General features: G+C 39.1%; 2 protein-coding genes across 2 annotated transcripts in view; both read left to right on the forward strand.

Annotated features, from left to right (window-relative positions):
* Window positions 1-3,050, forward strand: part of cercam (cerebral endothelial cell adhesion molecule) — a 10,525-nt gene extending 7,475 nt beyond the window's left edge. The window contains exon 12 of the mRNA XM_010797750.1: window positions 1,219-3,050. Within this exon, the coding sequence (XP_010796052.1) occupies window positions 1,219-1,447 (229 nt within the window). The 3' untranslated portion in view covers window positions 1,448-3,050. The remainder of the gene's footprint in view (window positions 1-1,218) is intronic.
* A 2,590-nt stretch (window positions 3,051-5,640) lies between these two features.
* Window positions 5,641-13,478, forward strand: part of sardh (sarcosine dehydrogenase) — a 39,340-nt gene continuing 31,502 nt past the window's right edge. Inside the window, exons 1-8 of the mRNA XM_010797764.1 lie at window positions 5,641-5,827; window positions 7,012-7,220; window positions 7,976-8,112; window positions 8,262-8,440; window positions 9,589-9,768; window positions 11,301-11,424; window positions 11,559-11,659; window positions 13,418-13,476. Of these exons, the coding sequence (XP_010796066.1) occupies window positions 7,036-7,220; window positions 7,976-8,112; window positions 8,262-8,440; window positions 9,589-9,768; window positions 11,301-11,424; window positions 11,559-11,659; window positions 13,418-13,476 (965 nt within the window). The 5' untranslated portion in view covers window positions 5,641-5,827; window positions 7,012-7,035. The remainder of the gene's footprint in view (window positions 5,828-7,011; window positions 7,221-7,975; window positions 8,113-8,261; window positions 8,441-9,588; window positions 9,769-11,300; window positions 11,425-11,558; window positions 11,660-13,417; window positions 13,477-13,478) is intronic.

Below are 13,478 nucleotides of genomic sequence, written 5' to 3' on the forward strand. Positions count from 1 at the left end.
TTTTTTCAGATGTTAGCATGCCAACAGTTGCATTTTTCTTAGAACAGCAATGTGTAAGTATAGCCTCACAAAGCAGCTTGTATGGCAGTAAAGTAGTTTACGTTCTTTCATTCACGTTGGCTTACCTCAAGACTGTTGTTTATGCAACCCTGACCCAATTTCGAACCCTAATCTTTTTGTCATTAGCCCTAAGCAAATGACTTTTCTCATCACCCCACAGTCATTGTCTAACAGAGTAACTGAGACACATATGGGGCACTGACTGTAGGAGATGAAATGCACCTTGGGGCTGAAGGGCCTGCAAACCAGAAGGCTTGGCAGTGTTTGTGTGCTCCATCATGTGTGCAAAACTGGCTCAAAGCCAACCCACTTTCCATATTCTCTCTCTCACCTCTGTGATTCTAATTCGATATGCTTGACTGGTCCGCTAAGAATGCACAACGACTGCACAACGACCGCACGCTATACATCCGTCCTGCTGTCGCCCTCTATACTAACACTAACTGAAATCAGCCTCTGTCTCCATCTCTTGTCAAACCAGTGTATTCCCAAAAAATCAGGACATACTACCAAAAGCAGAGATGGCAAAAGTAAACACATCCTTTACAGATACTCGTGTTTAAAATACTCTGGTAAAAGTAGAAGTACTGACTAAACTTCTTTACTCAAGTAAAAGTAAAGAAGTATGGGCTTCAAAATGTACTTAAGTAAAAAGTAACCATAACTACCAACTGTTCTAAAGAGTAACTGACCTCCCTTTATATTAATAGAACAATAATGCCATTGATAGCTAATGAATGTTTCGATGCTGAACAACGGCAAAATGACAACGTTTTCATTGGTCCCTCTTCTTTAGAGAAGACCAGGAAATGAAGGATACACGGATCGTGTTAAAATCCATAGGCACGCAATGACTCTAAATAATAATGATCACGCCACCAAACACAGATTAAAACTAAAGTAACTAACCTGTTTTGAAAATGTAAGAAGTAAAAGTAAAAAATTGTCAGAAAAATAAGTAGTGGAGTACTGATACCAGAAAAATGTACTTAAGTACAGTGACTAAGTATTTGTATTCCACTACTTCCCACCTCTGACCAAAAGTGATAACTGAATTGTTGTGAAATAAAAATCTGAGATGCAGTTTTCCTTCTGTTATTAGGAGTTAAATATATATTAAAAGGAAGTCTAATCTCTTTCACTGTTCTCTCTCTGCAGTGAGGACTACAAGTCCCATTTCCCAAACAGAAGCTTACAAGCCTACAGCACACACCCCCTGCTGGTCCAGCCGTGTCAGTACGCTGGTGATCCTGATTGGGTGAGCGACACGGAGACGTCGACTCTGTGGGACGATGACGCTGTCCGCACAGATTGGAGGGGCTCCCACAAGACCCTGAAAGGGGCTTCGCCGCCTCCACTGTCTGCCGCCTACAAGGATGAACTTTAGAGAGAGCAGACGTATCGGCCGAGATCCTGCGGGTCAAAAGGCCACGAGGTCAGAGAGACAGATGCTGAGGGGATGAAGTGTTACAAGACTGTGTTTCAGTCCACTCTGTGTCACCACACTGACACGCTCATGTTTTTTTGACTGGACTTTTCAAAGCATGCGGCAAATGTGTGGAACATGGATGGAAACAGTATAATGGACAGTGTTAAGTGAGGCTGTTTTGTAAAGACGTGTAAAACCTTTGGTGTTTTAGTTCTCGTATGAACATCGACACTTTTAGTCAGGCATTTTTTCAACTTGCATTCTGTTGGGTGCTGACTGAGGCTCCTGAAGCTGCACTGCTCTAAACTCCAGGCATGTTTGGACAAAATATGATATTCTTTTTTATTTTTACCTTGTTGGTAGATCAATCTTTCTATCCATTCCTCCATTGGTGCATGTCTTTCATTGGAACTGTTAACAGTTATATTTAACACAAGGCTTGGCTGACCCTAATTAATATTTCCATTGGCTTTATTAGCAGTTTTGAAGCTGATGTACCTGATGGTTTCTAGGGACAGTGTAAGACTGAATGTTGGCATTTGGCAATCAAAGCATTTTTTATAAATCTTTCTTTATATAAAGTCACAGTGAGATTAACTGAAACAATCTCAAGTACTAAGACCAATTCTCCCCTTTGACTGTCTTTTAATATTTTTCTCATTTCACATTGAGTTACAGAAATTGGATATCAATTTTGAAGTTTGCACAATATTTTTCAAGCACTCCATTTTTTTGCCCAATATAGTTTATATTGTCAAACCCTTAAAGTGGTTCATACATTTTATTTGAATCAGCAGTAATCACAATTCCTCTAGCTGTTTGCAGGCTTTTCAAATTACAGCTACATGACCTATTTTATGTATTTTTTTTACTTATGGTGACATCTTTATACACCCTACTCTGAAATTAATAGTATTTTGGGAAGTCATTTTATGGAATAAATGCAGCATGTTGATATGTTACCTCCATATGTTGGCAGTCTAACTGTTATATCTTGTTAAAAAAAGACCAAAGAAGAAATCTTTGAAAGCCATATCACGACACAGCCTTAAATAACCTATTTGTAACATCCTTGGGATTCTTAAATCTAGAAGTGTTTTGACATTTGTCTGCACAGCAATGCAAGTAACTGATATGGTAATTTAAATGGATATATTTCAATTAGGATCATCAAGTTACACTAAACTTATATTATGGATTTCCATATTCATAAGCAAGTGCAATGGCCTAATTTCATGTATTCCTTTTCTATCTGTTATTATGAGTGTTGCTTTTCTTTTATATGTCTTAATTTATTTTTTGATGCAGAAAATGGATGAGTAACAAAACATGATGTCAAGCATGAAATCAAAGTGCAATGGCTTTTCTGACAAAGCCTCTCTGTTCGTCTTCTAGCAATACATTGGTATTTCAATGTTGTTTAACAGAATGTTTGATGTACTGTAAAGCAAACTTTTAACATTTTGAAAACATGAAAGTGTAGTTTTGATGTTTGATGTTCTTTTACTGTCTGACTGTGATGAATATTATGTTTTATAATTTAATAAAAACCAAACTTTCTGATAAAGAATTTTCCAAGTATATGGTTATTCAAAGATGATGTACTACTGACAGAAATCCACCACATATTTTTTATTTTTTGACTGGAAAACATCATCCAAATGAAAACAAAACAAAGGGGGGACTACTTCTGCTTAGCTTTTGTTTAATTTACAAACATGCACATAGGCACATACACTTAGTTATGCAATTATGTCAGAGGGTTTTAAGAAGTCAACAAAGTTCAAAGGTTGGTGTAGTAGACAGATTTTTTCAGTTTCAGACGTACCGCCACACACAGATAAAGCACAGAGATTGACTGCAGCTCTGAGATTAAGCAGCTCTCCTGCTCAAAGCTGTATTAACTGGAGAGAACCTCCTCTCACAGGAGGGGACCCAAACTCAGTGCCTCATTGGCTGTTGGCCTGGAGGTGGGGATTCACGAGGTCAACTTGCACATGGTTCAGGGCAAAAGCTGCTGAGGTTTCATAATGGTGAGGTACTTAAGCAGGAATATGTCTGGCTTTAAAATTGCGTAATATCTCACCATTTAGTTCCTTACTGCAAGATACGACTAGGTATCCAATGCCTCACATCTAACTACATACATGATGTCTTATGCATATCCGATGTTCCACTTCTGCTCATTTGGTCTCTGGACCGTAAGGACTCTCAACAACATCTGCTATCCTGTCTCCCCCCCACCCCCCACACGTATACACACCTACAGTTTACATAATTCAATCTAAATAGAACAAAAAACGAATTCACTGCTTCAGTGTAAACATCTCGTGTAAATACTATTACCTGGATGTAATTCCGGATCTATGAGTACATGTATAGCCCTCTCTAACAGGCCCTATTGGTTTACTCCATCCTGAGGCAGATCAGGTTATAACATAGCATGCATGCCTTATAGAATTGCGGCACAAACGTCTGCTCCCTTTTTAGCACAGCAAAAGCGGGAGGGGCCAGCGGGGCATGCAGTTAGAGAGCATGTCTGCTTAGAATGAATGTTACATACTAATATTACTATTATTACTATAATGTATATGCTTTGCCTTATAATTGGTTTTGCTATTGGTAAACCCCTGAGGCTAATGATGTGATGTGCTCCCAGCTGGGACACAATCCGTGCATATAGCAGCCAAGACCCAGCTGCTGACAGGCCAGGCCACTGAAAACTGCTCGCCTGAGAGCCAAGTAAAGTGTGTAAATCACTATCAAATGGTTGCCACACACACTTTGCACCAAGCATGAGTGAGACATACATCCAAGCATCATATCCCTGTAGAGGTTGGTTCAAGAGGCCATTGGCTACGGCTCTGTACCATTAAAGGTCACCTATTATGCAAAATCCACTTTTTCCTGTCTTTTATTCATAAACATGTGTCCCCTCTGTCTAAAGAGATTCTGACATTTTCAGGAAAAACGATTCGCTCACTTTTTGTCTATTTATATAAAAACCTGTCTGAAAATGAGCTGATCAGATTTTGGCCACTTTATGATGTCATAACGATTTTTTGGGTTGTTTAACCATTAGCCAATAACCAACCAAGGTAACACCCGCCCACCTTATCACCTGTATCTCCTCCAAAAGCAGGGGTTCCCAAAGTGGGGGTCGCAAGATGATTACAAATTAAAAATGTTATTTAATTTAAAGACTTAATTTATTATTATTATTTGCATTATTATTATTATTTATAATAACGTGTGCATAGATATTTTTCAGGGGCGGACTGGCCATCTGTAGAATGTCCCCAACGAGGCTCTCCCCCCTTTGACAATTCACTAGCACCCCCCACCCCCATTTGCCCTCCATCAGTTCTGGTATCTTTTTCGAGTTAGCCCTAAACTATATTATTTTATTTCATAATGGTAATGCTAATGAACCCTCCGGTTTGGCTTCTTTGTGTAAATAACTTGTAGTTCTGATGTTTAAACCGAACTTATCAGGAATAGTAGCTAGGGGAGTGATTTGTAAAATATGCATAAAGAAAAGGTAAATCTGTTTACAGTTCTGTTTCATATGGATGTTGAGAGATGTATCCATAGATTTAGTCCCTAATGTTGCTCTCAAAGTGCACCAGATTGATGCATTTAACTTCAACATTAAAAAAGAAAAATCATGCCCCCGGACCCCCCTAGAGGAGGTTAGGTCCACCACCTGCCCACACCCCCCGTCAAATTGTCCCACCCACATTGAGGATGCTTCCTACGCCCGTGCCATGAGTTATCCCATGTGTTAGAGAATTTTTATATATTTTCCTTTAGAATGGCAGGAAATTAGTATTCAAATTTGTATTTAATTTTTGGTCCTCCCCAATGTTGACTCCATGGTTATGGCCTTGCACTCCAGAGACATGTTTTGTATCTGAGGCCTATAATAAAGTAATGACAAACAGTATAATAGGGGACCGGCTGCTTTATTAGCAGACTAAAATGTGCTTGAGTCGTGTTGGGTTTAAAAAAACGATTTGATGTTTTTGCCCAATATCAGCAATATTGTCCCTATTTGACTCCCGAACTGTGTAGGTTGTGAACAAATTGCACGCTCCCTTTAGCACACTTTGGGCTTTCCATAGTATACGGGGAGGGGTCAACACAGGAAGTACAACTGCACTCCCACTGCTGCTCACGTTTTCTGACAGCTACTGAACTGCAGCTCCTCTGTCACACTTTGAAACGCTGTCTATCTGCACAAGTATTCGGACATTTCCCAAGACTGCAAATCCCGTCGTTCCGCAAACTGTTTGTATCGTATTTACCGGGGACGGTCGGTAAAAGGCGGAACCGAGTGTAAGTGGAAACAACTGCCTTTATATTAGGTGGAAACCGAAGTGTTCTCGTGCAACAAAGTTACTTTATGACTGAACGTGCATGTTTTGTAAGGATGTTTTGAATGCCATGCGTGTGGCGTGAGAGATCACATCGCGCGTTAGTGCCACGTTAGCTTGCAGCTGTTCAGGCTGTTGTTATTTTTTTTTTAGGACGTAGCGTTTACATGTAGTGCATATAGTCTATTCAATGGGTTTTCTGTTATGCACTTGTGTGTGCTAACGTGCTAGAGTTTATCCTCAAGTTGTGCACAGGCTATATAACTTTACAGTGCGTAAAAAGCGCAGGACGTAGTGGTTGCCAATGTAACAACGCTGTTTATCTCAAGCAGCCACTCTGAAGTGTGTTGGGATTTGTTTTTCTTTTGCTATTAGACTTTGCACAAGTAAGACAGGCCAAATAAGGAATGAGCATTTGCGCATAGACGGATAAAGTCCACAGTTCACTTAGCTAAAACCTGTTTCTCTTCATATTGAAGACAGGTTTAATCCAGCTAGTTCTCGGCAATTCACAAACCAGCTAAGCAGTGTGGAGGAGAGGGCATTTAACTTAGCAGTATTTCTACAACACTGTATTTGATTAACCGTGTTGTTTAATTCAAAGCTTAATATAATTATATTTGATAAAGTGGCTCTGTGAACCTTAAAGTCCAAAAAGAATATTATAGAGTCTTTGCTGCCTGGAATAACATTATCTCAAACCACCTGTTTAACTATTGTGCATTATATCAAACCACCTGTTTTACAAGTAAATGGTTTTACTGTTACACACTAAGCACACACTATTTGCATATGTATATTTAATAACTATAAATAAGCTACATATTCTGCAACCATAACATGCTGATTTAGGATATGCATTTGTGTAATGTCATCACTTATTTGTATATATAACATAATAAGTCCAGGCAGGGAAATTATCTATGATTTCATACACAAAAACATACACAATGTAAAATCACAGAAAACAGAACAAATATCTCTCAATTCTTACAACAAGTATTGCAATCAAATCCCTGCTGAATATTCTACGCTCCCTTATGTAATTGTACTGTTGTTATAGGTCATATAATATACAGATGATACAATATTTGACTTTGACCTTAACAACACTGCAGCCTCACACCTTGTTACTCTCCCTTTTAGGTCCCTTGACTGACCACAGGGGCCATGGCCTTCCTTGGGAGCGCAGTTCGGAGGGTGGTCTCTGCAGTGCGGCCCCCTCTCTCTCCATTGAGCCGGACAACAGCTCGATCTTACAGCTCAGAGCCCACCTCGGAAAAAAGTGTTCCCTATGAGAAGACACTCAAACAAGAGGTTGGCAAATCCTCTGGACCAACAAAGCCTTTACCCAAGTAAGCTCAGGGGATAAATAGATAGATTCTGTTAATTAATCATTTCTATTGTTCTTCAAGTATACTTCTTATTAAATTCTTACTTCATGGTGGGATGATTAGGCATCAGGAATACGCACATATGAGGGTTTGTGCAATTGATCAATACATAGGACCAGTTGATATAAGAATAATAGTCATGGTGGCCTCCGCAAGGCCTGAACAGATCTCAGGTCTGAAAATGTAGATCGTTTATACAACTTTTAAACTTTTAAAATTCAGGCAAGAAAACTACAATTTTAAAGCATAAATCTATATTTTTGGAAATGGTTTTATTTGCTTATTGTGGCAAGACATGACTAGAAGATCGATAACACTGTTGAGTATGAAACTACAGCCATTAGCCAGCTAAGTGTTAAGACTAGAAGAGGAGTAAACAGGCTAGTGTGGCAAAGTTCCACATAAAACAAGCCGCTGTTTTTACACGTTTTTTCCTGGTTATTTTAAAGGTGCATCTAGGAAGACTTTGTTACCTCCAGGCTAATTATTTCCTCCCGTTTCAGGTCTTTATGTTTACAGTAGCTGAACTAATCAGATTCTTGCTAACTCTTAACATAACAGACAATGTGTTACCCCCAGAAACTTTTCCTCAGCTTAAATGACCTTAAGGTTTGTCACTCGGTTTGATTCAGTGAGTGGTGTGGCTGGCATTGTCCTTGTCCCACTTTTAAAGTCGTGTTTTCAGCTCACCTGTAGTTTCCTGCCACCTGCTACAGGTCAGCAGAAGCAGTGGTGATCGGAGGAGGCAGTCTGGGCTGTCAGACCATCTACCACCTGGCTAAGATGGGGATGACCAACGTAGTTCTGCTGGAGAGAGACAGACTGACTTCTGGCACCACCTGGCACACTGCAGGTAACACACTAAGTTCACTGTTACTGTTTAAACTAGTCACTCTTACTCTATACTTGACTCAGAGTATCTTCACTCTCCTTATGTCAAGTGCTTAAAGTTGTATGTTCAACTGCAAACTGTACACACATCTTTCTCTCTCTGCTTACTAGGCCTGCTGTGGCAGCTCCGTCCCAGTGATGTTGAGGTGGAGCTCTTAGCCCACACCAGAAATGTGATCAGCAAAGACCTGGAGGAGGAGACGGGCCTCCACACGGGCTGGATCGAGAACGGAGGACTCTTCATTGCCTCCAACAAACAAAGGCTGGACGAGTACAAGCGCCTCATGTCGGTATGTAGTGAGATTGCTAATTTGAAAATGCTAAGCTTTGAGGTAAAATATTTAGGGCTGAATTAGCAGAGGTGGAAAAAGTACCCAGATCTTGTACTAAGAGTAAAAGTAGGAGTACCAGAGTTTAAGAATACTCTGTTACAAGTTAAAGTCCTGCAATCAAAATGATACTCAAGTAAAAGTACAAAAGTATGTGCATCCAAATATGCTTAAAGTACCAAAAGTAAAAGTACTCATTATGCAGATTGGCCAATTTCAGAATAATGCATATTATATGTTTTGGTTATAATTCTTGATGCATTAAAGTGTTATCAAAGCTGGTAGAGGTACAGCTAGTTTTAATGACTTTGTATACGGCATTATACTCCAGGTGTAACTAAAGTCTTATTAAAGTGTTGATTATATTTCACGTTATAAATCCAAATCTGTAAAGTAACTAAAGGTATTTGATAAATGTAGTGGAGTACTGTAAAAGTACACCATTTACCTCTGAATTGTAGTGGGGTCGAAGTACAAAGTAGCATAGTATTGAAATACTCAAGTAAGTAGTTCAACATTTTACTTAAGTATCGTACTTGAGTAAATATACTTAGTTACTTCCCAGTCCACCTCTGAGAATTAGTATAACTTGTGTAACTGGTTTTCATTTGAAACAGCATTTGAAGTACTGCATTATAACTTACCCTCCATGAAGTGTTGCATTCAGAACGAAAATCATAATATCATATGAATAAAGAAAATGCAGTTTGCTCACTTAACTTTTTTTCATGTTGGCAATCAATTAGTCTGAATATTGCTTTGCACAAAGAAGCCATGGTAAGAGATAATATCATTAATGGTCTGCTGAATTTACAACACACTCATGCATAAGAGCAGGGATAAGGCTGTGTTTACCCTGATTGTGTGTGTTTGAGGTTCAAAGTTCACTGGAAACTTCACCTAACCATTGCATGGTGTGAAACAAGGAAAAAGCAGCACACATGTTTTAGATCAACAATCTAATTAATATCATGCTACTAGTTACTGTAACTTAACGCCTCCATATGCCTCCGGAAATGTTATGCAATATGTTCTCATATTATGTAACATAAACTTGATTTTAAACTGATCAAAAATCCATGAACCATGCCTTGTCCCCTTGTTTCTAGCTGGGTAAAGTTTATGGTATCGAGTCCCATGTTCTGTCACCGGCGGAGACCAAGGACCTGTACCCTCTGATGAACGTTGATGATCTGTATGGAACCCTGTATGTACCTAAAGATGGCACCATGGACCCAGCAGGCACCTGCACCACCCTGTCCAGAGCGGCCACCGCTAGGGGGGCCACGGTAATGGGCCCTGTTTATAATGCTGTGTACACAAGTTCTTTTAATTGATAAGTATCTGTATACTAAAGTAGTGATGGGAATTACGGCTCTTTGAAGGGAGCCGAATCTTATGGCTCCGTTCCTTTCCGAGAGCCGTTCAAAAGAGCCCTTTTTTTTTTTTAAGGGGGTTAATAGGTTTATCTGCAAAAGAATCACCAAGATAATGATTGACTGTATTGCCAGAAATCTACTTTTACTCACAGAAAATGTATAACTTGTTACATGTCTCAGCCAGCCAAACTACTACTCAAGCAGCACGCGTTATGCCATCATATATGGCAAATTTGGATTCAGGAAAGCAATTTCCTTTAAAAGCGAGTGGATTTATGGCAGGCAGACTTCGTTCGTACCAAAGTGCCATTCAAAAAAATCAGATCGTTCGCGAACGTCACATCACTATACTAAAGGGAATGTTACTATTTGTAATTGCAGTCTAGTCAAACAAATTAAATATTCTTTGTAAATTGTAGCGGGATTTGAGTTTCAGTTAAGTTTTGCATACTTTTACGTGTGTTTTACATCATGGTAATTGTTCACATTAGGTAAATCCCACTAATCTCTCTGCAAATAGCTTGATGAGAAATGCTAGAAATAATAATAATTTAATGAGGTGAAACTTTTCTGTTTGGGAAATTTTGGTAGATCTTTGTCAAAGTTGGTAAAGAATTCTACTTTAGTTCAGCCCGTCTACCTGCCACTCCCGTTTAGCAATCTTTTTTCTTTATAGCACCCTTATCTGAACACGAGAGAGCAGTGTAGAAAGCCATGTCACAACCTTTTGTACAGCTAAACATGTATTGCTCTTTGAACATATTACGTCTTGAATAGCAATGTGTAAATGTAACGAAACACTGTTTTAAACAAAAGATAGAGTACAAAATGTAGGTTTAGGCTTTATGTTTACATGTACATTAGTTAGAGGCAAGCCCTTTAGTGATTAGATTCTAACTTTAAGCTTAAAGGGAGCTACTTGTGGGTACTTCACAACGATAACACAAACTGCACAGCTTTCAAGGAAACCTCAGGTCACATGTACTTTCAGATAACTACTACATGTGTGTATAGCATTTTACAACATTTTACAACCTACAGTACTGTAGTAGTTCTAACCTGTAAGAAACGGTGATAATATGAAGCGGACTATGGCAAAATGGAGAAGAGTGATTGATTCAGTAATTTGAACCGCTGCCGCTGTAACTGCAACATTGGATAACATAGAATAGAATTGGGAGGGATGAAACCCTCTTTAATGGTCACACATGCAGAGCACACAGCAAACACAGTGACATTTGTTCTCTGCATTTAACCCATCCTAGTACCAGGAGTCTAGTACTAGGAGCAGTGGGCAGCTATTGTACAGCGCCATACGTGAATATACGTAGATATTAAAGGGCTCTTATATTAATGTTTCGTACAGAAAGTCTCTACACTACAAACAGGGCTTGGTGCAAATCGGATTAACTCATTATTTTTATTGTTTTTCTTTACATCAGGTGATTGAGAACTGCCCTGTGAGTGGTATCCAAGTGCGGACTGATGACCTCGGTGTTAAGAGGGTGAAGGCAGTGGAGACCCCTTATGGGACCATTGAGACATCTTGTGTGGTAAACTGTGCAGGTGCCTAACTATTCATCCAAACTAAAGATTAAAAGCTTTTTGGTTTTATTTGACATGTAAATTAAACATTTGTTAATCTACATTTAAAGGGGGCTTTTTCTATTAAATGTTTTCTCTCTTTGTGTTCTATGCAGGTGTGTGGGCCCCCAAGCTGGGAGAGATGGCTGGAGTAAAGGTTCCTCTTGTTGCGATGCATCATGCCTATGTGGTGACAGAGAGAATTGAAGGCATACAGGTAGGTTCATGATGTACTGTATTATAGTAAGAATAAAACAACACAATTAGCACAATGTTCTTTGACACAGAACTTGTTCCACATAAAGTGGGACCAAAAAGTTCAGCAAGTCTGTATTTATGCTTCTTGTGTTTGTTTACTTTTATTTAACTTGTAGAATCTGCAAAGTGGGTTTTATTAACCAAATGAATTTATACTATGATAATTTGTGTACTTTCATTTTATGGGAGACACTTGTATTAGTATGTTAACCTAGGTGCCTTTTCCTTTTTCCAAAATAAGGCTACTTGGATCTTTCTGATTATTTAATTCCTTGTAGTAGCAGGAATACCTTCTTCTGTCTGTATCATGTCAGTATGACCAGCAGGGGGCACTGTGACCTAATAGGTTTACACCTGTAATGGTACAGGATGCTTTTTGTGAGTGCTGGAATGAGATGTGTGTGTTTCTATGAGAGGGAAAAGGATAGTGTCTTGTTTGTGTACTTTAATGCTGAAAACGTTTGCCTTTGGGAGGCAGATATACATGATCCACTGTACCTCTGATTGTTGATCGAGCGCATGTTAGTTTTAGTTAGTGTACACACACACACACACACACACGCACGCACACACGCACACACACATACACATACACACACACACACACAACTGTGCTCATCCTCTAGAGGCCAGTGGTTTTAGGGGGGCTGTCAGAGCTTCTCTGTGTTATGTAGTTTAAGAGCAGCTTAACCAGCATTACTGCTACATCATGTACACACAGACATCAGCCCACACACACAGAATGACACACTCACACACCATGCCCTGCCGTCAGAGAATCTGTTCTCATCGGGGTGTCCAACTTGTCAGATCAAGCATCTCTGCCGACCACATATCTGTGTGTGACTAGATGAGTTACTGTAGAGGGTTTACATGTATGTTTTTATCTGTGTGAGTGCATGAAGGACAGTGTATGGATCACAACAAGCTGCCTGACTGCAAGCAGCGCTAAAGAGAGGAAAGCAGCAGTTTGGATATTATTACATGTAGAGGGCTCTTTTTAAATGTCAGCTTGGTATTTTGTTTTTGTACCGAGAGAGCCAATTGGCTTTAGATTGACAAGCACTCGTGACAAGATACAAAACCAAAGGGTACAACATTCTTAAAGGGTACCAATTCATTATACACTTCTACAAGAATATGTATTCAGTCTGGAGGAGGGTGAATGCTTCCCTCTTTTTAAAGAGGATTTCATGGTGTGTCAGTATCTGCCATACCATACATAAAGAAACTCTATGGTTTGTTAAGGCATGTCATTGTATATGGCACTGAGGCTGTTAAGAATGTTTACGGTTGTTATGTTGCATATTTTATACCCTTTCTGTATGTCTCCGTAAAGTACCAAAAATACTAGAAATCCTCAGAGAATTTGGTAAACAGCATGGTAATTATCTTTTTCGTTTCAGCAGATTTTTTGTTTCGGTTTCCTTGTGATAAGCAGTTATGTTGAAATTAGTAGTCCAGTCCAAGAAAGTCATCCAAGAATTTTGGCTTCAATTTTACTATAATTGTAATCCATTACCTGGAAGGATATGCTGTTTTTGTTTTACAGTGTTTTACAGTTTTAGCTGCTATAAAACAAAATATTGAATTTCTTAGATACTGAAATAATCCACCTCTTGTTCATGCATATGAATCTTCCCATCATATTGTCATTACATCAGAATATGAAATGACTAATCCATGTTTAAATGTTTCCTAACTTATCTTGCTCTAGTTGCAGGAACATGCCGAATGTCAGGGGACCATGATGCATCAGTGTACCTGCGCTCCAAGGT

Source organism: Notothenia coriiceps, unplaced genomic scaffold, assembly GCF_000735185.1.
Source record: "Notothenia coriiceps isolate Sejong01 unplaced genomic scaffold, NC01 NC01_scaffold00038354, whole genome shotgun sequence".
Classification (NCBI taxonomy): domain Eukaryota; kingdom Metazoa; phylum Chordata; class Actinopteri; order Perciformes; family Nototheniidae; genus Notothenia; species Notothenia coriiceps.